This window comes from Xenopus laevis, chromosome 1S (genome assembly GCF_017654675.1).
Source record: "Xenopus laevis strain J_2021 chromosome 1S, Xenopus_laevis_v10.1, whole genome shotgun sequence".
Taxonomy (NCBI): domain Eukaryota; kingdom Metazoa; phylum Chordata; class Amphibia; order Anura; family Pipidae; genus Xenopus; species Xenopus laevis.
Genome location: NC_054372.1, coordinates 143,714,516 through 143,739,292, shown reverse-complemented (window position 1 = coordinate 143,739,292; position 24,777 = coordinate 143,714,516). Strand labels below are relative to the sequence as shown.

The 24,777-nt window shown below is 38.6% G+C and overlaps 1 protein-coding gene across 8 annotated transcripts in view; it reads left to right on the top strand.

Moving 5' to 3' along the window:
- Window positions 1-16,906, top strand: part of arvcf.S (ARVCF, delta catenin family member S homeolog) — a 229,655-nt gene extending 212,749 nt beyond the window's left edge. For 5 of the 8 annotated variants that reach the window (XM_041580314.1, XM_041580312.1, XM_041580317.1 and 2 more), the window contains 9 exons: window positions 4,923-5,050; window positions 6,836-6,986; window positions 7,980-8,172; window positions 8,769-8,880; window positions 9,660-9,750; window positions 10,388-10,441; window positions 12,920-13,011; window positions 13,771-13,886; window positions 15,248-16,906. In XM_041580314.1, the coding sequence (XP_041436248.1) occupies window positions 4,923-5,050; window positions 6,836-6,986; window positions 7,980-8,172; window positions 8,769-8,880; window positions 9,660-9,750; window positions 10,388-10,441; window positions 12,920-13,011; window positions 13,771-13,872 (923 nt within the window). In that variant the 3' untranslated portion in view covers window positions 13,873-13,886; window positions 15,248-16,906. The remainder of the gene's footprint in view (window positions 1-4,922; window positions 5,051-6,835; window positions 6,987-7,979; window positions 8,173-8,768; window positions 8,881-9,659; window positions 9,751-10,387; window positions 10,442-12,919; window positions 13,012-13,770; window positions 13,887-15,247) is intronic. The other 3 variants (XM_041580313.1, XM_041580319.1, XM_041580318.1) reach the window with 3 other exon arrangements.
- The last annotated feature ends 7,871 nt before the right edge of the window (window positions 16,907-24,777 follow it).

Here is a 24,777-nt window from a genome sequence, read left to right as displayed (position 1 = left end):
GTGTCGTGTGAGTGTGGCTGTTACATAAGCATGGCATAGAGGCGGCCATAACTCACAACCTGGCCAGGCAGTTCAGATCCAATGTTTCACAGATATTGAGTCAAGCTGGCAGCAGCAAAGATTTACAGCCATCAAGGGGGACCATTAAGCTCATACCTTGAATATTTAAAGCTGTCCTGCCTTTGAAGCTGGGCCTTGGGAGCCCTTTGAAGCAGTCTTATATCTAGTTCTTTAGTGTTCTCATGCATTATTTTATTCATGTGCCTCGTCATCCCGTTCTCCCCTCACTGCCAGTTTGTCTTTTGTTTTGTTACTCAACATTTTTATTCATTTTTGCTATGCAATGTTCCTGTTTATTTTAAAAAAATCTTTTGCCAGCTTTAGAACTTGGCAGCGGTAGCTGTGGTAAGCGATGCTCTTGTTTTTCTTGGTTAAGGTATTTACATAGTAAAGCATACAGTGCTCTATTTCTTGGAATTTGGGGGGAAGCTGCCTACCTTACACATATATTGCCCTCCAGATGCCCGCGGCTATAGCTACCTCCCTGTTACATGGAGCCCTTGTGACATCCATTTAACTAAATTCGGTAGACAGCTTTGCATCTTCTGGAGGATACTGATTGGGTAGCCATGACAACAGTGCATTTTGGGCCCCTGCTGACTGTTCTATAGAAGCCTGCTCCCTGCAAGTTTGTTTTTGCTCTCACATTTCCTTACTTTTTCCTAACAATGTTAATGACATCCTTCTCTTTTTATCCATGCAACACATTCATATCACTAGCTCACGCTAAATGCTTCTCCCTGATGCTAAAGAACAGCTGGGTCTTCCATGAGATCATTTCAGGGTCCTGTGTCTGCAAAGGTGACACATCCCTTTCCATAACCAATGCTAAACATACAGCCTGCATTGTGTACGTGCAGACTTCATTTAAACATCTGCAAGCTCTGTAGATTCCATGTTTCAGTTTTCCTTTTTGATCTGTGCCATGCCATGTGCCTGGCAACACCGGACTAGATAAATAAAAATCATGGTAAATGGTTGAAGTATTTTGGGATTTTTTCACAATAAAGGCAACTGTTTTAAGGCTTCTGTGTACTTTTAGGTTTCACAGTGCAGCCCTCGTTCTTGTACCCAGAATAGTGCATGCTCAGTGCCTTTTAAGGTTTGCAGGGTTCTTTATGCTTGCACTCTGGCATACCGCCCAACATTTTGGAAATCAAAAGAGGGACAAAAAGATTTGCAGCGACAGTTTCCCCAAGAGACTTGCTTATCTTAAATTGTTACAAAAGTATCTAAGTGCACCTGCCACATATTCTCTGCTCTCTGCCAAAAGCCAATTAAGTTAGAAACGTTGTGTATATTTTCTGGCTGTTCAGTGCAGGAGATCAAAGAAAAAGTTGGGACAGTAACAATCCGGGACTGTGGGTCGAGCTGTCAAATTCGGCTTTCTATGTTCCATTAAAGGGGTTTTTAAGGACTTGTTGCATCACCATTGTAAATACTGAGATATAAAAACTAGGCTTTGGAACATGATTATATACAAATGTTTACTGCTTGTAAAGCAGGGACAGGGACAACTTTATTAGGTCATTATAACTCACATATTCTCTTTCCCCGCCTAGTATAAAAAGTGCCCATGACCTTTCAAGAACCTGCCATATAAAATGTATAAAATATTGTATATGTGCTGCATTGCTGCTTCTGTTTCAAAGTTCTTTTGTGTGTCTTGTGCCATCACAGTTTACCCCCATTTCCCAAATATCAAAGGGTCTGACCATGGCCTATTTGCATGATATTAGACTCTTACATAAGCTTTAACCCATTTTCATATAGAGTGAGAAGGGGATGTTATTGCAGAATTGTGTGTATTGTATTGTGTGAGTCTTTATTCCATCATATATAGGGGGTTTTATGGGTCTGTTCATGTGATCATAGTTCAGTAAAATCTCCACACTTTATTGCTGCTTCTAATATTATCATGTTTATATATGTGCTGGGTGAGAGGAACATAATTTTGTGCCCTCTTGCATGTTCCCTGCCCACACAATTGTGAAGCTGAACTATTGCCAAAATGAACATTTAATATGAGATTCACCTCATGGAATTAAGAACCTTTATATGCCTAATCAATTAATTCTCTCCTGTTTCTGAAAGTATTATTGGTACTCTTCACTTTCCCCTTCTCAACAATCTGCCTCTCTACATGTCGGAGGTACAGTCAGAAGGGTAAACTGATCACTGAGAGTGATACTGAAGAGTGACTTCACTATTTGTAAAGTATAGAATGAAATAATTCTATTTAGAACTATTCGGATTTCCATGCACTTAAGCTTCTTTTTAATTGGCTCCAATTTATATATTGCTTCATATGTATTTATCTAAAGAAATAGTATTAGAAGGAATTTGACCTCCTCTTAATGCATTCCCCAAATACCCTATATTGCTCTGTAATTTATCCAGCTGTACATGACAGACACCAGAGAACTGAATGTTGATCTCCATATAGGACGTGACTGCAGTACTGTACACTGGCGCTGTGGTGGGTATAATCACGTGGGCTTGATCCATTACCCATTTCTTAACCACACATTTTTCCCATGTTAACCTTGTGCTGCAAATTAGACCAATTTGAATTTGTGGCTCGATGCCTTGGAATGTGTGGCTGCAATTCCAGACTTGGCTAAACAAAATCTCTCGGTGGCTTGCAGAAATATTTTGGGTAACTGCGGAACTTCCTTCACAACATCAAACTACAAAATCGAACGGACTGATGATATGATGATATGATATAATGATATTGAATGGCAAGGCCCTTTGTGAATGTGTGAAAATAATGTGCAATGTTAAGTAATGTGTTTTTGGAAATACAAATGATTGACTTAATAATTGGTAATAACTTGTGTTTGCTCAGGGATATGTAATAAATAGGGTGTCTGTTTGATAATGCAGCAGTTCTATCATAATTTATGGCTGTGCAATGGCACAAGGGGCAATTTCCAGCCATGGGGTGGGTTACTGGGAACTGTCCTACCATTGACCTGAAAAGACTTGCTGATGCACTTGCAGGTCAAGCAATTCTCGAGAAGAAATGTTGCCATTTACCATAATACAAAGGCAACCATTATCTGAAATCCTACCTGTTTACAAAGCGGAAGGATTTTGAACTCTTAATGGTAATGGCACAAACACAATTTTTTGTCCATTGGAAATCAGAGAGGCATTTGGGCGACAAAACAGAAAATACCTATTTGCAAGTAGGGAGATCAGAATAAGGCATTTTCCCCACAATTACACCAGATCACATTATGTAAAATGTTTTACATTCAGAAAATGGCATACTTACTTCGGACAATTCACCAGAAATCCCATCCGCAGGAACATCAGCAACTAACAGGCCTAGAAGACAATTCACTAGCAAACAATACCGTCGCTAGCGTTCGTTCGCCAGGCGACTTTTTCACTCGAGTATGAACGAAAGTTATAGACGGTCTCGTTCACTAGTGAATTGTCCTCTACACCTGTTAGGGAATGAACTGTCGTTATTCTGCAAGTTCAGTAAAGTGCGAATTTTACAGAGTTTACAGAATTTTGCCAGAGTTTACTTCGCCACCTCAGACCAGGTCAACTAACAAAAATTAAAACTGACAACTTTTCTTTTTTTAAAGCGGGATTGCCTTCAAAAGTCCAAACTATTATTACTATTAAAGACGTCCATACGACTTATAGGTACCTGCCCTATTAAAATTAACCTCAATGCAAGAGTGCTAGCGAAGTTTCTCTAGGCAGAAATTAATGATAGTGAAAGTTTGCTATGAAATGCTCGCACAGCCGAAGTAACGCTAGCGAAAATTCAACAGCGTTAAGCTGCTGAGACGCAACTTCGCATTTTAGTGAATTAGTGTAGTGGTAACTAATTTGCGCCAGGCGAAGTGTCGCGGAGTCTGGCGAAGCAGTCGCTGACGAAAATTTACCCTTAAGTGAATTTGGCCCAATGTCTTCAGTAGCACTGGCAATTGGCAATCATATTGCCCTAAAGATTAGTTTGACTACAAAGGGTAGAAACAGCCATATAAAATATATAATAATGTGCCCCTTGTAAAATGTAAGGATATTATATATAATTGAGGAGTGCCGTAACTATTTTAGAATATGAGGTGAAGACTGAGTGCTTTTATGCTTGTCATATAGCTCTGAGGTGACTTCCAATATCCTCATATTATACAACAGGGGACACATTATCTAGTATAATGCGCGGTTCAGTAAGTCGTGATACAAATTACATGTAAGAGCTTATAAAGAATACTAATATGGGTATGATCCAGGTGGCTTTGCTCTGCTGTGCAATTTAAAGCTGTTTCCACATGAGGGCAGTAGCACTTAATTTTTTCAAGGTCAGTTAAGGAAAGGTATGGCCTGTTACCAACATTTTCAAGCAAAATATAACTTTTTAATGAATCCAGTTAAATGAATAAAATATTAAATTAGGCATACACATTTATATAAAGGAGAAATCAGGAAGTTCTTATAATGCATCAGTAATAAAGAGTGTTTGTGCATGCAGAGCCGAAGAACGATATTCTGGGATCTTTTTAAAACTTAAATACAGTTTCACATCTCATCTCCTCTTTATAATACAAATGGTTTTTATTTGGTGACAGGTAATAAGTATTCTTGACTGACCTTGAGAAAATCTGAGTCTTGTTACTGCCATCATGTGGCATAATATTTCATAACCGGATAAAACTCCCTGGACCTTTTTTCAGCTGTTGTAAATATAAATATATTATTTGCAATGACTTCTTGATGTATTTTCCTGGGGCTGGGTGTTTAATTGTAAATATGCTCTATGTTACTAATCATGTTCCTGAAGAAGCAATTGATCATTTTGCTCACTCTTTCCTCTCTCCTTCCCCCTTGTGTAGGTTTTGAACTTCTGTACCAGCCAGAGGTGGTGCGTCTCTATTTATCTATCCTGACAGAGAGCCAAAACTACAATACATTGGAGGCTGCAGCAGGAGCCCTACAGAACCTGAGTGCAGGGAGTTGGACTGTAAGTGAGGTTAAACTTAAACTTGATCGATGTTCACCAGTGTTGTAATGCTTATTTCACACTGGGAGGCTCATTTATCAAGGGTTGAATTTGTGTGAGTTTTTTTTTATAACTGGCATGAATTTGATTTTACTCAATATTCTATTATTTATTTTAAAAAAATTGAATATGTAAAACTCTGACTAATTTTACCGACCCAAAAATTTGATTTGAATTGGACCAAACTCGATTTGATGCCAGAAAGGCTGCATACATCTTCAAATTGGTCACTGGACCTCTCCAATTGCGAATAGACGAATTCGAATTCTTAAAGGGCTAAATAGAATTTAATTTTTTTTTTAAACTCAAATAGAGTTTGAATAAATCCCTAGTCGAATTTGAAAGTTTTGACCATACAAAAATTAGAAAATTCTAATTTTCAATTTGACTCTTAATAAAGTGTTTTCTCCGCCGTTAAAGTAACCACTAATACTATTCAAGAAAGAGGGGTTTCAAGCATTGTTGGTAGGATTTTCACATTTTCCAATCTTTTTCTTTTCTATGAGTGTTCTGTTGGGTCAAGGTCAGGCTCTTTTTGCAGGCCAGTCAAGTTCTGTCACGATCATCTTAGCAAACCACTTTTGTATAGACCTTACTTTGGGCAATGGGATCTTTTCATGCTAAACACTAGACATCCCAAAAAAAAAAAAAAAAAAATATATATATATATATATATATATATATATATATATATATATATATATATATATATATATATATATATATATATATATATATATATATATATATATATATATATATATATATCATAAATTTATAGAGGTTCTGCATCACTTCTATCCGTCACTGACCATGACTCCGAAAAAAAGGCCTTTGCTCAAAGTATACAAAAAATTCAAGTAATTCTAGATTTTGCTTCTGTTCATTTTCACTGCATGTTCCACCCAGTGTAAGTATGCACAATCTTTAATACATAATTATATTTGCGGTATGTGATGAATTGTGTGTGAACCTGAATCTTTTAAGTAATTAGTGAAAAATAAAAGCTACAGTGGACTGTTGTAGTTTAGCTGTAATTCCTGGAAGCCGGATACAATTGCAATGGCAATCTATGGTTTACTTGAACTGCTTTCTAGAGCACATTTGCAAGTAATGGGGTTTTTCTGTTTGATGTGGGGATCAAATATTTCAACATGCAATTAATAATGCCTTCCAAAGCACTTGGCTGCCTCCTTCATCAAAGCAATAAAGTTGTATCATTTGCTGAAGGAGGGAAGGAACACTCTCTATTAAACTAATTCCCATGGATGCTTTCCTCTTTTTTGTGCATGTAGAGGTTTATTAAGTCTTTGCGGCAGTTGATTGGCGCTAATTGTCCTTGCCAAGCTTGCTGTGTTTTTAAATCCTTTCCAGTCTTCTAATTAGCCTAAAAATGTTACAGGTATGGGATCACTTATCTGGAAAGTCGATGTCCAGCAAGTTTCACAGTCTTCTGCCTTAGACTCCATTCTTAACAGAACTATTTTTTTTTTCTCTGTTTCATAACTGTTTAAATATTTCTTTATGTTGTCATCACTATATCACTGTTAGCCCTGTGATTCATGTGAAATATCATCTCTTTATATTCAGCTCATCGCTGTGGGGTGCAAGAAATGGACGCTTTGGAATATATAAAACATATTCTCAATGCATTTCTGATATGACTTGTGCTGAACACAAAAGATGTGGATATTTAAAGCCTGCAGATTACACTCACCCAGCTGATTTTCTTTCCTTCCCTTTCAGTGGTCAACCTATATCCGTGCTACAGTCCGCAAGGAGAGGGGCCTGCCGGTGCTGGTAGAGCTGCTTCAGTCTGACTCTGACAAAGTGGTAAGGGCTGTAGCAATTGCTCTGAGGAATCTTTCTATGGATCGGCGCAACAAGGACTTGATAGGTATATGTTTTAATTTGTTATTCTTTAATGATGTTATTTAATATTTAATTATGATATTTAATGATGAATCATAGTGTGAAGGAAGCCACAAAACTGCAGAACTATGCTGCTACCTTTTATTGTACGACATGTTTCAGATCACATGGACCCTTTCCCATATGATATAAAACATGTTGTGCAATAAAAAATAGTAGCATAGTTCTGCAGTTTTGTGGCTTCCTTCATGATTGATAAATTTCCTTGTCTTTGCAGTGTGACCTTTAGAAGGTGAGCCCACTATATAATTGACACTAGGGATGTGCTGAAGAATATCTGCATTTTGATATTAAATGATGCTTTTCCACTATCTTCTAACCCATACCTCTTGGCTTATTTCACAGTGCATTTTTCATTCTGTGTGATCTGCTGTACTATTTACACTGCTGCTTACACATATCCAATGGGAAATCAAGCCAATGATAGAACAGACCTAGTCAGCAGTAGAGTCTAACATTTCTAATCATCTCACCAGCATCTCTACTTGCACTATCCAAAGTTAGAACAGGCTGTATTTGATGCATTTTGAGAAATGTTTATAAGACACTTAAAATCCCTCTTAATCCCCTTTCCTCAAACTTCCTGTACTGGCTACATGCAGCAGCAGTGCATAAACATGTTAACTGGTATAGATTTGGGCAGCCAGGGTGCACATTATTTACTGCTGTGGCATGTGGAGAGAGTTTGTGAAAAGGGGAGTGACGTGAGAGGATATTAAGTGTTGTGTATCGTCTGTCCTGGTGTTCATAAATATTTTAAATATTGCTGCTATCTGCATTATCAGTATTTTCTCCTTTCTTTCCTCCTTAAATGCCAGACATATCTGACCAATTTTAATAGTCCAGTTTAAGCCCACAAGTAAATGGCTTATTCTGGCCATCAATTTTATCCCACCACTATATGATTTATTCTGATACTCTAGTCATAAAATGCAAATGGTCTATGATTTCACTTCAGGTAACTACGCCATGGGACAGCTGGTTCGCAACTTGCCTGGAGGCCAACAACGTCCTGCAAAAAACCTGGAGGAAGACACAGTTGTTGCTGTTTTGAACACCATTCATGAAATAATCACAGACAGCTCAGAGAATGCCCGGTCCTTAATACAATCACAGGGAATTGAAAAGCTTATCACTATTAATAAATCAAGGTAACCGTTTCTTCAATGCTCTTCTTTACCCACAATGTTCGACAAAGGCTACCCTGACCAGAGTAACTTGAAACTATCGATATGTCTATTTTTCATAAATAATCCAGTTCCTTGGTGTCTGTGATGGAGACCCGTCTTGGTTATCTAATAATGCTTCTCAATACTTGCAGTGAGCAGATCATTCATTTATCAGAATATTATCCAATTACCATTTGTCTTCTCTCTGGGAAGAGTTTGATAACCCTGTAAAATGCAAATGTGCAGTTAATCAGTCAAGTGGTGGGCCTTACAGGGCTGCAATATTTGGTGGGGTATAAGAAACGTATATATAGAGGCAGATACTAATGTCCAGTTGTGTATTGGTAGTTTTTACTGATGAATCACTAGAGGATTCAAAGAGTTAAGGTGGGCTAGTAATACTAACATATGGCAGCAGCCCTATTCATAAGTACAGACATAGTGATCTAAATATTACAACAGCTGTAGCATAAATGTTGCTAGGCCACTTTCTTTCTCATATATGTGCCTGCGGTGCATTATGTTCCTTTATTGTTGTACTGGTGGAATCCCTTACTAAACTCTAATTCTGTATTTAGTCAGTCTCCAAGGGAGGTGAAAGCTGCCTCGCATGTCCTGCAGATGGTTTGGAGCTACAAGGAATTACGAGGTGCACTGCAGAAGGAGGGTTGGAACAAAGCCAACTTCCAGGTATGATCGGCATTGGAAGACATAAGTCTGACTATGGCACACTACTCAATAGTGTTGATCAAAATACAAGGACTTATCACTTTTATTTTACAAAGAGTTTAGAAGTTAAAAGCCTGAGACTCCCTGAGCTTTGTAGGGCTGGGGTCCTAGGTTCCAGTCAGGGCACTATTTGCAATATGTTCTCCCTATGTCTATGTGGGAGACATGTCTATGTAACTAAGGTTTCCTTGCATTTTCCAAAAACATAGTCATGTTAATTGATGAAGGTGAAAAGCTAAATAAAAACAGTGTTTCACACTATCAGGTGACAATAGTTTCTAATGGTGCTCTTTTAGTATAATATTTAATGTTCATTAACGACTAATAGCCTTTAGTTAGGGAAGAAATACATGTTAAAGCCAAAATAAAGTATTAAACCTTGTAGGGTAAACACGCTGACCTTCATATTTTTTTATTTTTTTATTTTTTTTTACCCAGATTGGCCAGCATAGTTGTAGTTGCCTCAGGATAAATTAAAGAATCTCCCTATCTGGCTTCCATACAGAGTAAATGAATCGGTGCACCAGCTGAGCCCAATATTCTGAAAGTTGATGTTTAGACTAATTCTTTATTGCAGTCCTTGTAGCCAAGACATTTTCACACAGCTATAATATATGCTCCATGCCGCATCAAGCAAATGCTGTGCTTTAAGCCAGAAGTTTCCATGTTTATATATCCATTTTTTTAGAGCTCTGATCTGCATAGTTACTGGATTGTTTTATTTATGTCTCCTGCTTTAGACTGCTGTGTCAACAATGCCAAAAGGATCCAAAGGAAATGGGAAATCAGGATTTGATGACAGCACGCTACCATTGGTAGAGAAAAGCCAAGGTGATAAAATAAACTTCATTTCATTTTTATTTTCTCCGTCTAGACTTGCTTTAGGGGTTTTGCCGTCCTCCTTGAAAATCCTTGAAAATCCAGAAATTAGACCAGAAATTTCATTGGCTCAACAGAATTTTTGCAAAGGTGCAGAGGGATTATTCCCTTCATTTATAGATACACATGGGGTAGCATTCTAGGAATGAGACAGACTCCTCCTGTCAGACATGGCTTTGAACCACCCCATATTTGATATGTGATGCATCTGTATCACTTAATACATGGGTTAAGTTCAACATTTGAAACATTGCAGCAGGAGCCAGCTAACAGACCTGTGAAGAAGTGTGTAAGTCTGACTGCTGCCATTTTGTTTCAAGAAACAGAACTTCAGAACAGATGAATACTGCCATAAATAACCGTTACATTTGCAATTAAACATGTTAAATGTATACTGGAAAGTTACATGTTATATTTTCTTGCATTAGGCAAAATGTTATTCTTGTTTAACCCACTAACTGTATGTTTCATAATCTTCATGGACATCCAGAGTTATGCCATAATGTAGATGTGCTGAGCTCAAGCTCTCCAGAGCTACTCAAGTATGGGAAAGCCAATTCATGCGAATTTTTTTTTTGTGTTTTTTCAGTAAACAAGAAATCTGGAAGTCGTGATATGATTCCCATGGGTGAGTTGGGCCCTGGTAAGTGAAAAATGTTTGTTTTTCCTGTACACTGCAGGGCACATTGTTTTCCCGTGGTAAATTTCCATCTCCATACAGTCATATGAAAAAGTTTGGGAACCCATCTTAATTCTTTGGAGTTTTGTTTATCTTTGGCTGAGTTTTCAAAGTAGCAACTTCCTTTTAATATATAACATGCCTTATGGAAACCGTAGTATTTCTACAGTGACATATAGTTTATCGTATGCAATATTTATCATAACAAAATTAGACAGGTGCATAAATCTGGGCACCCCAAAAGAGATATTACATCAATACTTACTTGAGCCTCCTTTTGCAAATGTAACAGCCTCTAGACGCCTCCTATAGCCTTTAATGGGTGTCTGGATTCTGGATGGTGGTATTTTTGACCATTCATCCATACAAAATCTCTCCACTTCAGTTAAATTTGATTTCTGCCGAGTATGGACAGCCTGCTTCAAGGCATCCCATAGAACTCATTCGACCCTCGACTTTAACAAGAGCCCCAGTCCCTGAACTAGTTCCAAAATGACTGTGGCTTGTCTAAATGAGCTTTTGCATACATCAAGCAATTCTTTGTGTGGCATCTTTCTCATCACCCTGCCATACAGATGTTCCCTGTGCAAATTGCACTGAATTGTAGAACGATGTACAGATACACCATCTGCAGGAAGATGTTGTTGCAGGTCTTTGGATGTGATCTTTGGGTTGTCTGTAACCATTCTTACAATCCTCGCATGTGCCGTTCATGTATTTTTCTTGGCCTGCCAGACCTCGGTTTTACACCAACTGTGTCTGTGGCCTTCCGTTTCCTGATTACATTCCTTACAGTTGAAACTGACAGTTTAAACCTCTGAGACAGCTTTTTGTAGACTTCCCCTAAACCATGATACTGAACAATCTTTTTTTTCTGATCTTTAAGAGTTGCTTTGAGGGTCCCATGCTATCACTCTTCAGAGGAGAGTCAAACAGAAGAACAAGTTGTAATGGGCCACCTTTTCTCATTAGGACACACCTGCCTATGAAGTTCAAGGCTAAAGCTGGCCATAGACGCAAAGATCCGATCGTACGAATCAACGTACGATCGGACTTTCCCGTCTCCCGACCCTCCACTAACCATTCAGATCAAAGTCTTTACCATTCCGATCAAATAAGAACAGATCACCCAATGTTCTGCCCCTGACAGCAATCGTACGATACTTATGTCTGACAACACTAGTGACAGTCTCCTTCTGAAAATCGTACGATCAGCAATACACGCAGAGATATTATCGGCAGGCGTCAGAAATTTTCTAACCTGTCCGATCGACCAAACGACCGATCTCCGACGGACGAAAAATGTCGGGACTCTCCACACACGGTCCGAAAATCGTACGAATCCATGATTCGTACGATCGGATCTTTGCGTCTATGGCCAGCTTTAACGAGCTAATCCAACCAATTTGGTGTTGCCAGTAATCAGTATTGAGCAGTTACATACATTCAAATTAGCACAATTACAAGGTTACCCAAATTTTTGCACAGCCAGTTTATCACATTTGATATACTTTCATACAACTGAATACTGATTCGCTAAAAATGTTTGTTCAGAAAACACCCCTGTACTCAGATGTTCCTGGAAAATGAAAGACATACCACTGTTATCTTTTTAGTTGAAAGTGAAGTAAATTATTATGCAGGCTGAGAGGGGTTCCCAAACTTTTTCATATGACTGTATATAGTTTTTCTCCAAATGATAGTAACAATTTTTCTTATTTACTAACACTTTGTGCATTCTGTCAGAGACTGCTGTAACTGCAATACTGCAAATGAAGACAAAGCAGCACAACATTTATTACTAAAATAGATGCATTAAATATGTTTCTAGTCTCTCTTAAATGGACAATTCATCCCTCAGTGTTCTTGTTAACTTGTGCGCAGGACTTGCTGGGGCCACTCCATTCATTGATTTAAGTAAATCTTAGTTGAATAAGGAGACAGGCAGACACTGCTAAGTACCAACAGTGCCCAAACAACACGCAGACATGTCATGAATAAAATATTGGATCTATTAGTAATAATTAAAAACTAACCATGTCATAAAAAAAACATGGGCTTCAAGATGCCACTTTGACTAGGCCAGTCTGCACCTTATTAGTCTGTAAACAGTCATTGCACATATATTCTACATTGTTGGGTAAAATGAGCTATGTTGCTAAGATGGCATTAAGGTGAGTAACCAAATGCATCCACTTACTATAGCCATTTGCATTTGAGTCTCGCCTCGTGGTCATTACCAGGCAGGCCTGTGTCCCCTGATGCAGCACTGTGCACCTTGCATCACCTTTTTTATCTGCCATGATGTGGACTTCTTCCCTGGGAATGTCATAAATGACTCCTTAAGAGTTTTATTTTAAATACATAATAATACATTGTATATTTTTTTGAGCTGTCGTTATATGATATCCAGGCCTGAACTCATTCTCCTTTGCTTTGCAGATGGATACTCCACCATTGATCACAGAGACAAGGAGCGCAAATACAGATCCAATGAAAGCATGGGGGATATGTCGGAGAAGGAACCCTTAAAGGTGAATTTGTACAGTCCTGTCTCAGGCTATTCTTTCTTGATCTTACAGCAATGGCAGGGAGTGTGATCTGTGGTTCATACTCTTATTGGGGGTCATTGCAATATTTCTGTAAAATTGATTGGTTTTTGTATGACCAGAAAAATACATGTCCATTGAGGTTATGCCTTTGTTCTAAGGTGGGATAATCAGTACTGGGGGTTTGACATGGATCAACATCACCCTAACCAGGTTGGTTTCTCTGCTTCGCAAGACATATTGCTAACCTCTTCTACCCCCAAGTGTGGCACTGTCTTGAATGTATCTCAAGCAAGGAAATTGGTGGGAATTTTCTTAAATATTGAACTGCAGCAAAGATTCTTTGTGCCACTAGTAGATGCAGGCTCGGACTGGAGTTGCAAGTCCCACCAAAGCTGCTTTGTGAATGGTGTCAATATTATTCACAACTAACCTCAGACTTTGAATTTAGACGCCCCCCCCCTGCTTTCAGTAAAAACATTTGGTGCCCCTCTTGCCCCGCCCCTCATTCTGAACCATACTGCACTATATATGGATAGCTTTAAAGTGGTGTTGTAATTTTAGGAAATCCAGCTCTTCTTTTTTGCTGTATTGTTTCTGTATGTGTGTGAGGCACCACTAACACTCAACTGAATGAGTTGATTCCTCTTCCTCCTCTTTAGCTTTGGCTACTCACCGACTTCTTCCTGCATTAATCTCTATTTTGCTCTCTCCTTTCCTCCTCTACTGCTGCTGATGCTGCAGAATGACTCAAATAAGAAACACATTACCCGGAGTAACAGGCCAACTGTGAATCTGGTGGACGCGCGAGACACTAAACCTCAGCCTGTTGACTCCTGGGTCTAATTTTTGCATGCATGGTAGGTCTTCTAGTGATTCCATGGGATCTTAGCATTATCATCCTTTGCTAATGGTGGAATCGTGGCAACCATCTATAAAGCATCACAGTGCACTTGGGTATAGGGTGGGTGCATGCTGAGCCTGGTTCCACCACTTTGGACAGTTTTGCACGGGGGCTTTAAAATTATGTTAAAATCTGTAAATGTAATTTACTATCATATTTTAGCCCATCTTACATACTAACCTGCTTCCTTCTGGCTTCTATGCTCACATCTCTTGGAATTTTGTGTTTTACCTTAAAGGCATGTGCTTCCTTCCAAGCAATAACAGCGTTTCATTATTTTGTCCATGCAGCATCTGTGAAAGTTCTTTCTATGGTTGAGAAATAATTGTATTGGGTGCATTGCCAATGCTGCAATGTTTTGGCGTGGTTATTTTCAGTAACCAAAGCTCCAACCCCTGTAAATACCACTGACTGACATGAATTATATGGTTGCTATGGGCGGAATTGAGAAAACGGAGCTCCTTACAATTACCTCTAGTAAGGCTTCATAATTAATTAATTCCTGAACATAAAAATGCTGTTGTCCATATCCTCCTTAATAATATTTAAAAGGAATACAATTGTTTTGAATGTTTAGAAAAAGTAGAAACCCAGTTGCAGATGCTGAACATTTCATGCATTCATTAAGTGACTATTCTTTGCTTTATGGCCAGTGTAGCTTTCTTGGTACAAAGGGATACTATCATAAAAATTAGCAATTTAATAAAATTTTTGGCCTTCTGTCAATTTCTGTCTACTCATTTCGGGTAGGGGGCAGCACTGAGCCGAGCAGTAAGTGATGTCTCATCTGTCCTGGAGTGGTTCATTCACTTTGAGGAACGGGGCAGTTTGCCAGAGGAATAGGGGCAGTTTTGACCTGCCACATTCCTCACTCTGGTACCCCAGTATTTGTAAGGACAACCACACACTTTAATCCACAAAGAAATAACTGCTGCCTGCCAGAAAGCACATGGTAAATTATTATTTGATGTAAAATGGCAGTAGTGAACCTTTTCTTTCCCCAATATCCTTATTTATATTGTGCCAGGACTTATAATCCTATAACAAAGTAAGACTGACTTTATAACATGGTTTATAAACAATAAAAGAAAGATTAGAGGGCCCTGTTGTACAATATTACTAGGTAGTATCCTTTTAACTGCTGCACATTATAAGCAAAGAGTCATGCACGTATCTGAGCTTCATCTCTCTGCCTGAATTTCATATATTTCATTGTGATGCCCGTCTGTAGTCCATTGCCATTCATTACCCTCGAGTTTGTTTATGTTTTCTCTACTACTTTGCTGTATTGTCACCATCTCCTTTTTTCTGTTACAGGGTTAAATCTGCAGTGACCCTTTTTGGGAAGACATTTTTCTTATTTTTTCTTTTTTTTTTTTTTTTAAACAAACAATGAAGAATTTGACCACGTGTAGGAAGTATCATTATCCACAACTGCCATGCCCATTTTGGACGATTTTTAAATCCTTTTGTGTAAAGGGGTCAGATGAAAAACTGCCATCTGCTTTGTCTAAGAACCAAACTGTGATCATCGCCAAAAAACACTGTTGCTTGATTTTTTTTTTCTTCCTCTGAAATTACGCTTTTTGTTTTTAGTACATATGTATAGAATATATTGGAAAGCAACATTCCCCTTAAAGCATCATATTCCATGTGATATGCTTTCTGTTCTACTGGATGGAGGCGATGGTGCCGTGCAGGTGATACAAGTAGGAGACATCAAGGTGGGAAATGGATTTTATCTGCGGCTCTACATTTTATCTGAACATGGAAAATAAGAGCACTTTTGTTTTGTCTATTCCTCAGATTGAACATTGAAATTTTTTATAATTTGGACTGAGGGGCATTCAATTTCATTCTTTTATTTTCTAATAAGAAGTGATGGGAAGTTCATTGGGTTTAGGTTTTATTTGAAGGGAGAAGAAAGAAAGTTAAGCTTGGTTGGAAACATTGGACTAAACAAACATCTTTGTGAAACATGTTGCGGGTCTCTATCAAAGAAAGCAGATGGAACGTGAATTTAAAGGCTTCGACGTGCATTGCTAGAAAGCCTACGGTTGTGAATTAATTGTGACTGAAAGACTGAAGTTCTTCTAGTTCAGTGCTGATTTTTAGCAGGAATTTTACCCTGAGCGTGCATGCCATAAACAGGAATGCATTTTGAACTCTTGACTTGTACAGCTATCAATTTACTGATGTTTCCAAAGTCAGCTCATCTATACATAGAGATATATATGATGAAGCATACATAGAACTGGACCATTGACCTCTAACGACCTGAATTTACAACATCACAAGGAGGCTTTGAAGTCGGAGCTAGTTAGTGCTCATGTGGTTGCAATCTGTGAGAAAACAAACATTTCTGCTGTATGATAACTTTGCCTTTAACTTATGTTCTCTTTCCACTTGCATTGTAACCAACGTAAGGAATTCCCATCTCTCGATGCCTGCACTATGCTCTGTAGGAGGCCACACTGGCTCTCATTTAACACTGTTATGGTCACCAGAACCACTCTAGGACTTTTATCATGAAACCATCGAAGAAAACGTAACCTTTTGATTAAAATAACAAATCACAGTTGCTGTTGAATTTCAATGTATTTTCATTAGGTGCTCAACGAATCTTGCTACAAAGAGGGTGGTTTTAGGTTTCATTCTTTTGAATATATGGTGGGTTTGGGTTTTGTATTACTCTTAATGTTTTCTGGACTGTCGGTAGAGCTTTTCTTGGCCATATAAATAGCATTGATGTAAATGAAAGCATAACATCCCCACCCTTTTGACATTTTGTTGTTGGGATGGTTGCGCGTTGCTGTTAGCCCTCTGAGATTCCCATGGAATTAAACGGTTAGAGCAAATGGAATCCACCTCCTACAAGGTTTTGGGACCAATCAGAAGTTCAGCAAGTTTTTGCAAAATAAACATTTAAATTCTGCTGTTTAGCTGATAAAATAAACTGATTGGTTCTCAATTTCACATTCTCTTTTTCAGCATTTTGTTTCCCATAGCATTACACTAGGAAAGTGATCCAGCAAAGACACAGGCAGGTTTAGAAATGAGAAGAGCAGTGGGATCTCCCGGAACTAGAAGGACATGTTTACAGCTAAATTTGTTACAGACTCCCACTGTAGCTTGTATGTCTTTTACAGATTTATAGCAGAGAATTTTATTTATTCTGATTTTATATATTCAGTGTGTACCATAATATAAAACTATTGCTCCTCTTATAAAACATGTACAATTGTACTGACATTTGCAAAGGGCAACTGTATCCTTTAATGTTTTGATCAGTTACACTGCTTGCGCCTCTACTTACAAGATCCCATTTCCAGGTTGTAGTCAAAGCTCAGTTGCTTTGAAATATCTGGTTTCAAAGGCTTTAATGGACCACATACCAGAACTAAATAGTATCAGTGTGTCCCATGTCAGAGTGATATGTAGGTGCAGGCTACACCGTGCACCTACTACTGAATGTGGCGGGTTTATGTGTAGACACTTTATCCCATGTGTTCATTTACACTAAATCAGACAAAAGCATTTCCTAGTCCCATGGCAGCTTGTAGGAAGAGAGGGGCAGTCTGACTGTTCATTTTCCAGGATTGAGTCTCTTCTGAAGAATGACACGCAGCCAAGATTACTAATCACCTATGGTCATCAAAAACCCTTTTGACTAGTTCACCTGATGTTTAAATATGGTTGCCACTGTACTGTCTGCCATGTTGGTACATCCACACTATAATTCCAAAAAAAAAATCTCATTTCATATACGGTATTACCCTGATTTCTCAGTAGAAAGCACGAAATTCTTTAGTGTAGAACCTAGAAGGGGCCTTAAAAGCCCCTGAACTTGAGCAGCTGCCACTTGAGCCGTGAGATTCTTTGTAAAACGAATCCCTTTACTATCCACTAGGTCAGCTTAAAGGGATACTGTCATGGAGAAATTTTTTTTTTTCAAAATGAATCAGTTAATAGTGCTGCTCCTGCAGAATTCTGCACTGAAATCCATTTCTCAAAAGAGCAAACAGATTTTTATATATTCAATTTTGAAATCTGACATATTGTCAATTTCCCAGCTGCCCCAAGTCATGTGACTTGTGCTCTGATAAACTTCAATCACTCTTTACTGTTGTACTGCAAGTTGGAGTGATATCACACCCCTCCCTTCCCCCCCAGCAGCCAAACAAAAGAACAATGGGAAGGTAACCAGATAACAGCTCCCTAACACAAGATAACAGCTGCCTGCTAGATCAATAGTAAAAACCCATGTCTCACTGAGACACATTCAGTTACATTGAGAAGGAAAAACAGCAGCCTGCCAGAAAGCATTTCTCTCCAAAAGTGCAGGCACAAGTCACATGACCAGGGGCAGCTGGGAAATTGACAAAATGTCTAGCCCCATGTCAGATTTCAAAAGTGAATATGAAAAAATCTGTTTGCTCTTTTGAAAATTGAATTAAGTGCAGAAGTCTGCTGGAGTAGCACTATTAACTGATGTGTTTTGAAAAAAACATGTTTTCTGATGACAGGATCCCTTCAAGCATCTATGGCCACCTGTGAATAACATAATTGCACTGATCTGATTACATGGCATATAGACTTTTGAAGAACATATATACGTGTTACTGTGTTATTGGTACCACCACTTTAAAGGAGAAGGAAAGGTTAAAACTAAGTAAGCCTTATCAGAAAGGTCCATCTAAATATACCAGTAAACCCCAAAAGTAGCGCTGCTCTGAGTCCCCTGTCAAAAGAAACACTGCATTTCTTTCCTTCTATTGTGTACACATGGGCTTCTGTATCAGACTTCCTGCCTTCAGCTTAAACCTCATTGCCCTGGGCAAGAGCATGCTCAGTTTGCTCCTCTCCCCCACCCCTCCCTTCTCTACTGTAATCTGAGCCCAGAGCAGGGAGAGACTCAGGCAGGAAGTGATGTCACACCACATTAATACTGCAGCTCCTATCCTAAACAAACAGAGAGTTTCTAGAGCTATTTACTCAGGTATGGTAAAGCATTCTACAGAATAAATATAGCATTCTAGCTTGCACTATTGCAGCTAATCTATTGGCAATAAAATACCTCCGTAGCTTTCCTTCTCCTTTAAGGCAGAAGGAGACATCATATATGACTTTCAGTTCAATCACATCCTTTCTAGTTTTCTAAACCAAAAATTAAGCATTTACCATGTTTTAGCTTTCCTTATTAAATTGAACTAACCGAAAGTCGGGTGTTGCTTTATCAACCATATAAGTGGTATAACTCCAATCCACCGTGCTGCCTCTTTCCCTAAGATGAGGGCATTACAGTTTCATCTCCATTGGGTAAACTGGGTTTTTGTGTTTTTTAGTAAATAACCACAAATGTGATTTTAAACAATGTTAAAAAAAATGTGTTGGTGGGTTTAAAGAACAGGGCCATGAATGCAGAACATATCCTTTGAGACCCTGTATCCACTGATTAACTTTAACATTTATTGTGGAGCAGCCCAAAATATTCAATGTCCACATTAGTAAGACTCTAAAAGTCTCTGTATGCTATAGCAATTTTTATTCTAGCATGTTATACTACCTTCACCATAAGCTCAAAGCCTTTTACCCATGTCATTAGAGCTACATGTCCCTTCATTCCATAAACAAACGCATGCATTTTTTTGCCTAAACTGTAATATTTAAGTTCATTATGAGCTAAAGAATATTTGCACATTTAGTCTGCAGTATGATGAATTCCAACACAAACACACACTCCTTTTAAAAGTAAGGCCTCTCCAATATTCTGTTTGATACTCTGTAATCGACCCTCTACCATGATGCTTGTTTTGTGTTTAAAGGGGTGGTTAAACTTTCCATTAACTTTGATTATGTTATAAAATGCCTAATTCTAAGCCGCTTTTCAATTGGTTTTCATTTTTTCTTCTTTATAGTTTTTAAATTATTTGCCTTTTTCTTCTGACTCTTCCCAGCTTTTAAATGGGGGTCACTGACCCCATCTAAATATTAAATGCTCTGTAATGCTACACATTTATTGTTATTGCTTTTTATTACTCAATTTTCTATTCAGGGCCTCTCCTATTCATATTCCCGTCTCATGTTCAAATCAGTGCATGGTTGCTAGGGTAATTGGCACCCTATCAACCAGACTGCTGCAATTGCAATCTGGAGTACAGCTGAATAAAAAGCTAAATAACTCAAAGACCACAAACAATAAAAAAGAAAAACCAATAGCAAATTGTCTCAGATTATCATTCTCTATATCATACTAAAAGTTAATGCAAAGGTGAACAACCCCTTTAATTCATCCTGATACAGGGGAATGTATGTGCATGTTATTGGCAAAGCATTTTGGCCCTTTCCTTGCCTTTATTTTGGGTTCTCTTTGTTCTGCCTGTGCTCCCTACAGATTACACTCACTACTCTGTGTTCCATAACCTGGAGATAATCACACCTGCCAGGAGGTTTTGGGTGCAGATAAAGAGGATTTTGGGACCAAGAAAAGGATATAAGGATAATTACAGAATGCAAAATCTACAAGCAGAATTAGGAATATAAAATACACAATGGGTTATATTTACCATATGTCTATGGGATGATTTTTAAAAGTGTTTATCAATGGGTGAAAGGGAAAGTTCATACTTTGATAAATACACCTTTCAAAACCCCATTTGATAAATAAATCTTTCAAAATCCCATAGAAATGAATGGAAAGTGTCTGAATTTCACTCGATCTCTAACATGACTCTTTGATAAATAGACCCCAATGTGTGAACGTTTCCCTTTGTTAATTGCATTCATATTTAAACTTATTGTGAAATGTTATTCTGTGCAAACAATGGCACAAGACAAGTAAATGTTACACCACTGTAATATGTCTCATCTGTATAGTTCCATATAAAGGCCTAGGCTACTGTGTGTGCTGAGCTTATTTCACTGCATGTTTGCAATTAGATCTGTGTGGAATTGCTGCTGCTTGCTCCCCTTTGCAGGTATATGTTCACTAAAGCTGCCTCTCTAGAGATCATATGGAGACAGTGCAGTTTTGCTGTTGCCTGATTGTAAGAATACAAACATGCAGAAAAGCAATGTTTGCCTCTTGCCTATAAATATGGATCAAGTGTGAGAAAATGGCAATATTTGGCCAAGGAGAACCTGCGACTATTCCCACAATGACTATCGATCGGACAGGTTAGAACATTTCTGTCGGCTGCCGATATCTCTGCATGTATTGCCGATCATACGATTTTCAGTGGGAGACTGTCACTAGCTTTGTCAGACATAACTATCGTACGATTGCTGTCAGGGGCAGAACATCGGCTGATCTGTTCTTTAACTACTTTATTTGGTCGGAATGATAAGACTTTGATCTGAATGGTTAGTGGCGGGTCGGGAGATGGGAAAGTCCGATCGTAGGTTGATTCGTATGATCGGATCTTTGCGTCTATGGCCAGCTTAACTCAAGAATGTTAATGTGACAACTAATGGCACTCCTGTATCTATTGCTGATCTGGCTTTATCATTTTAGAAGGGTCTTGTGTACATTTTACAGACATTTTGTCCCGGACTTGCAGGCCTGCTACTCCTTACACCATGGTGTTTGCCTCTCAAGAACTACATTTTTTACTGAGACATTAGCTATGGGAGAAGAAGGCTTTGGTACTGGAAGCCCCCTAAGTAGATAATGCTACCCCCACCTGTGCAGATATTATGGCCAAGGATTAAAGCAGTATTTTCTGATATTTGACCTCTTCCCATGGTTTCTAGACATGGATATTCCATGTTTTTACTTTTACTGTAAAATATGTGTGACATTTTGCTGCACTTGGGAGGACTATTTAATTGCACATTCTCTTTGGAGGTGTGGCTAACACCGTAACACAAGTAGGATATGTTATGTATGGTTGTCTGGCCTTAGGGCTGTTTTGTGCCACAAAACTGTGGGATGTATTTGTGCTGGTAAGCATGGCTGCAGTAGCACAGAGATTGCTGATGGATTGGGTAAAATCAGTGCCAACACATGCAGGGTTCTTAAATGTGAACCACATGGAACACATGCAGGCTGCCCTCCCCAGCTGTAAATATTCTTTTTTTTGTCAATCACTTTCACCCTTTCTCTGGCACAGCCTCCCACAACCCGTTGGAGTGGAACCCTGGCTGCAACATGGAGCCGGCTATGTGCAATGTGGAGCAGCTGGGGCTGACCAGGGACAAGGCAACAAGTGGAAGTATTAAGATGCAGCTTCTTTGTAATTAGTCGCAGATGTGTTTGTAATGATCATGTGCCTTAAACCAATAAACATTCATAACTCAAATAAAAGTAGAAAATGAAGAAAAGCGCATCCACATTTTTCTTCCTTGTATTCTGCTTCATCCTCATCGGTGGGTTGGTGGGACCTTGCATTGTGTTTAGATCTGTAATATAATGATTCCATTACAAATATGGCTGCTTTCAAGCCGAGCAGTTACAGAAAAGATTTGTGGGGGTTTTTTGTAAAGTGATATATTCCAAATGGAAGTTCATGTTAGGGGTAACCTTGTATTATATGCTGATGTATTACTAATCTGGATAGGTGGAATGCCTGTTATGTGCCAGGTGTGCAAAATGACAAGTTTGACATGTTTTCAATAAATCCTGCCTGGAACAAACTCCCTTGTGGTGTGTGCATGTTGCGCTTCATTAAGGAAAGCTTCGGCCGGGTACTTGCAGTACTGCAATTGGGCAGGAATGGCTGGACCTCACCATAAACTTACTGGTGTTTCTCTTATGTCAAGAGCATATATGCACACAAGTGGAAATTAGCATAATGGCTACTAAGTGTAAACATGGGCTGAGCCAAGAAACGTGTCCTCTTACATAACATGTTCCTAATTCTGGAATCTGACTATGGCAGCTGCTTGGCTCGGTGAGATTGAAATGGATGGATTATTTCTCCATATTAACTAACTCAGAGTTAAAGAGCTGAAAAGCAGAGAATTCTCTTCTGTTTTGTTAGACATCCAGTTACTCCAGCCTTTATAAATTACATAGTACGGATTTACATTTTAAGGATTAATATATATATGGAATAATAGTCTATACTGCAAATAACTTTAGAACAACCGATTTTTTTTTTTTTTTAATGCTTAGAATGAAGATGGAAATTTCCGTTCATGTTTCTGTCCAATTTAGTGTTAAGCTTACAATTCGATGAATCACCCACAATGCTTTCCCATAAAGCTAATGCAATAGAATATTCATTGTCCAAAATTCACATTTGCATTAGACTGCAAAGCTACTTCTGTGTTGTTTTGCCTTGATCAATTATTGAGTGGTGAAAGGAAAAATGTTATAAGCTAGAAGGATATTATATGTAGCAGTGCATTCACACAACTTTATGTTAACTCTGTTGTGGAATTACTGGAGATCACTTGAGGTAAAAAGAGTGGTGCTCATTTATAAACACTGGGCAAATTTGCCCTTGGGCAGTAACCATTGGCAACCAATCACATGCTATTATGGATGTAGATCATAATGGGACAACATAACTAAAAGTAGACCTCACATTAGTAAAGGATGGGCACTCTCGATTTAGTTAATAAATGTGTTATCTTTGTCCCTGCTGAGCAGAATCCCTGAGTTTCACTAAAGGCAGCTGTTAGAATTGATACAATGTCTGCTAATATTCCAAAGACGCTGCTAATAAATATATCAACTCATGCAGCAACTAAATGTAGCAAATTGTAACAGTTCAGAATCTGCATCTGGATCACTGAGCTGCCAGACTGAAACACCAGAGTCACAAACATTAAACTTTAAGCTTCAGTTTTGGAAAAAGCAATTGAAAAAAGACTGTCCGGTGAACAATCTGAAAGCAAACTGAAAAAAGTGTTTGGAAGGTGAACTCCTTTAAAGAAGGGCTGTGATTGACACCTGTTTATTCACACAATGAATGAGCTCACTAATTGAACTCCACACTGCTATTATTTGGAACAAGCTATTACTATTTTGAACACTGCTATTATTTGGAAGAAGCCTCAATTAATGATTCAATTACACACAATCAGCAGCAGCATGTCATGACTGTTGGCTCTGTTGGTTTTCCATTACTCTACTACACCTACTAGTAAATTATTTGCCATGTAGAACGATACATTCTACCAAAAGAGTGATTGATCAGGTTAGTGATACTGGACTGCTATTATTTTGAACACAAGTGCTTTAACCTGCAGCAGTGGGGGAGTGCAGGACAAAATGCAGCCATCCCCTCCTTATGGGCATGTACAGACACAGGTATATGTCATCTCCAAATGCAGGTGGAACGCTACATGCTGTGTTCGGCATTTACATGCATCTGTGTCAGTACTGGCCCTTTGCGGCTGAACCCCAACCCAAGCATTCAGAAAAAGAAGCAGGATTATGCAGAAAGCTTCATTGCTTCCCAGCTAAAGGCCCACTCACCCCAGTATAAGAACAGGGCAGCTCTTTAGTAGTAGCAGATCCCAACCTACAGCCCTTATACGGTTTTGTGCTACATTACTGCCCAGGGTTGTTGGGTAAATCACTGTTACTGCCCTGCCCTACTATATAAGCTACGCCACACGTACACTGCTTTGTAGGTGTGTATGTGTCTCTGGGAGAGACTGCATTGACAGAAGACTGATAGGGCCCCAAATGCTACCCATGCCTAGGGTCTTTATCCATCACTGTGTGCTCTGATACACTGTCTACAATATCCCTGTGCAGTCAGGGATATTAACATGACAGATTGTAATTTGAGTGAGTCATTAAACTGGAAAAGCAAATTACTTGTGTTTCTAGGTAAACAATTAACCTGATTTGAAACATTTTGCTCAAAGCAGGAAAATAATTTGCTTAAAGT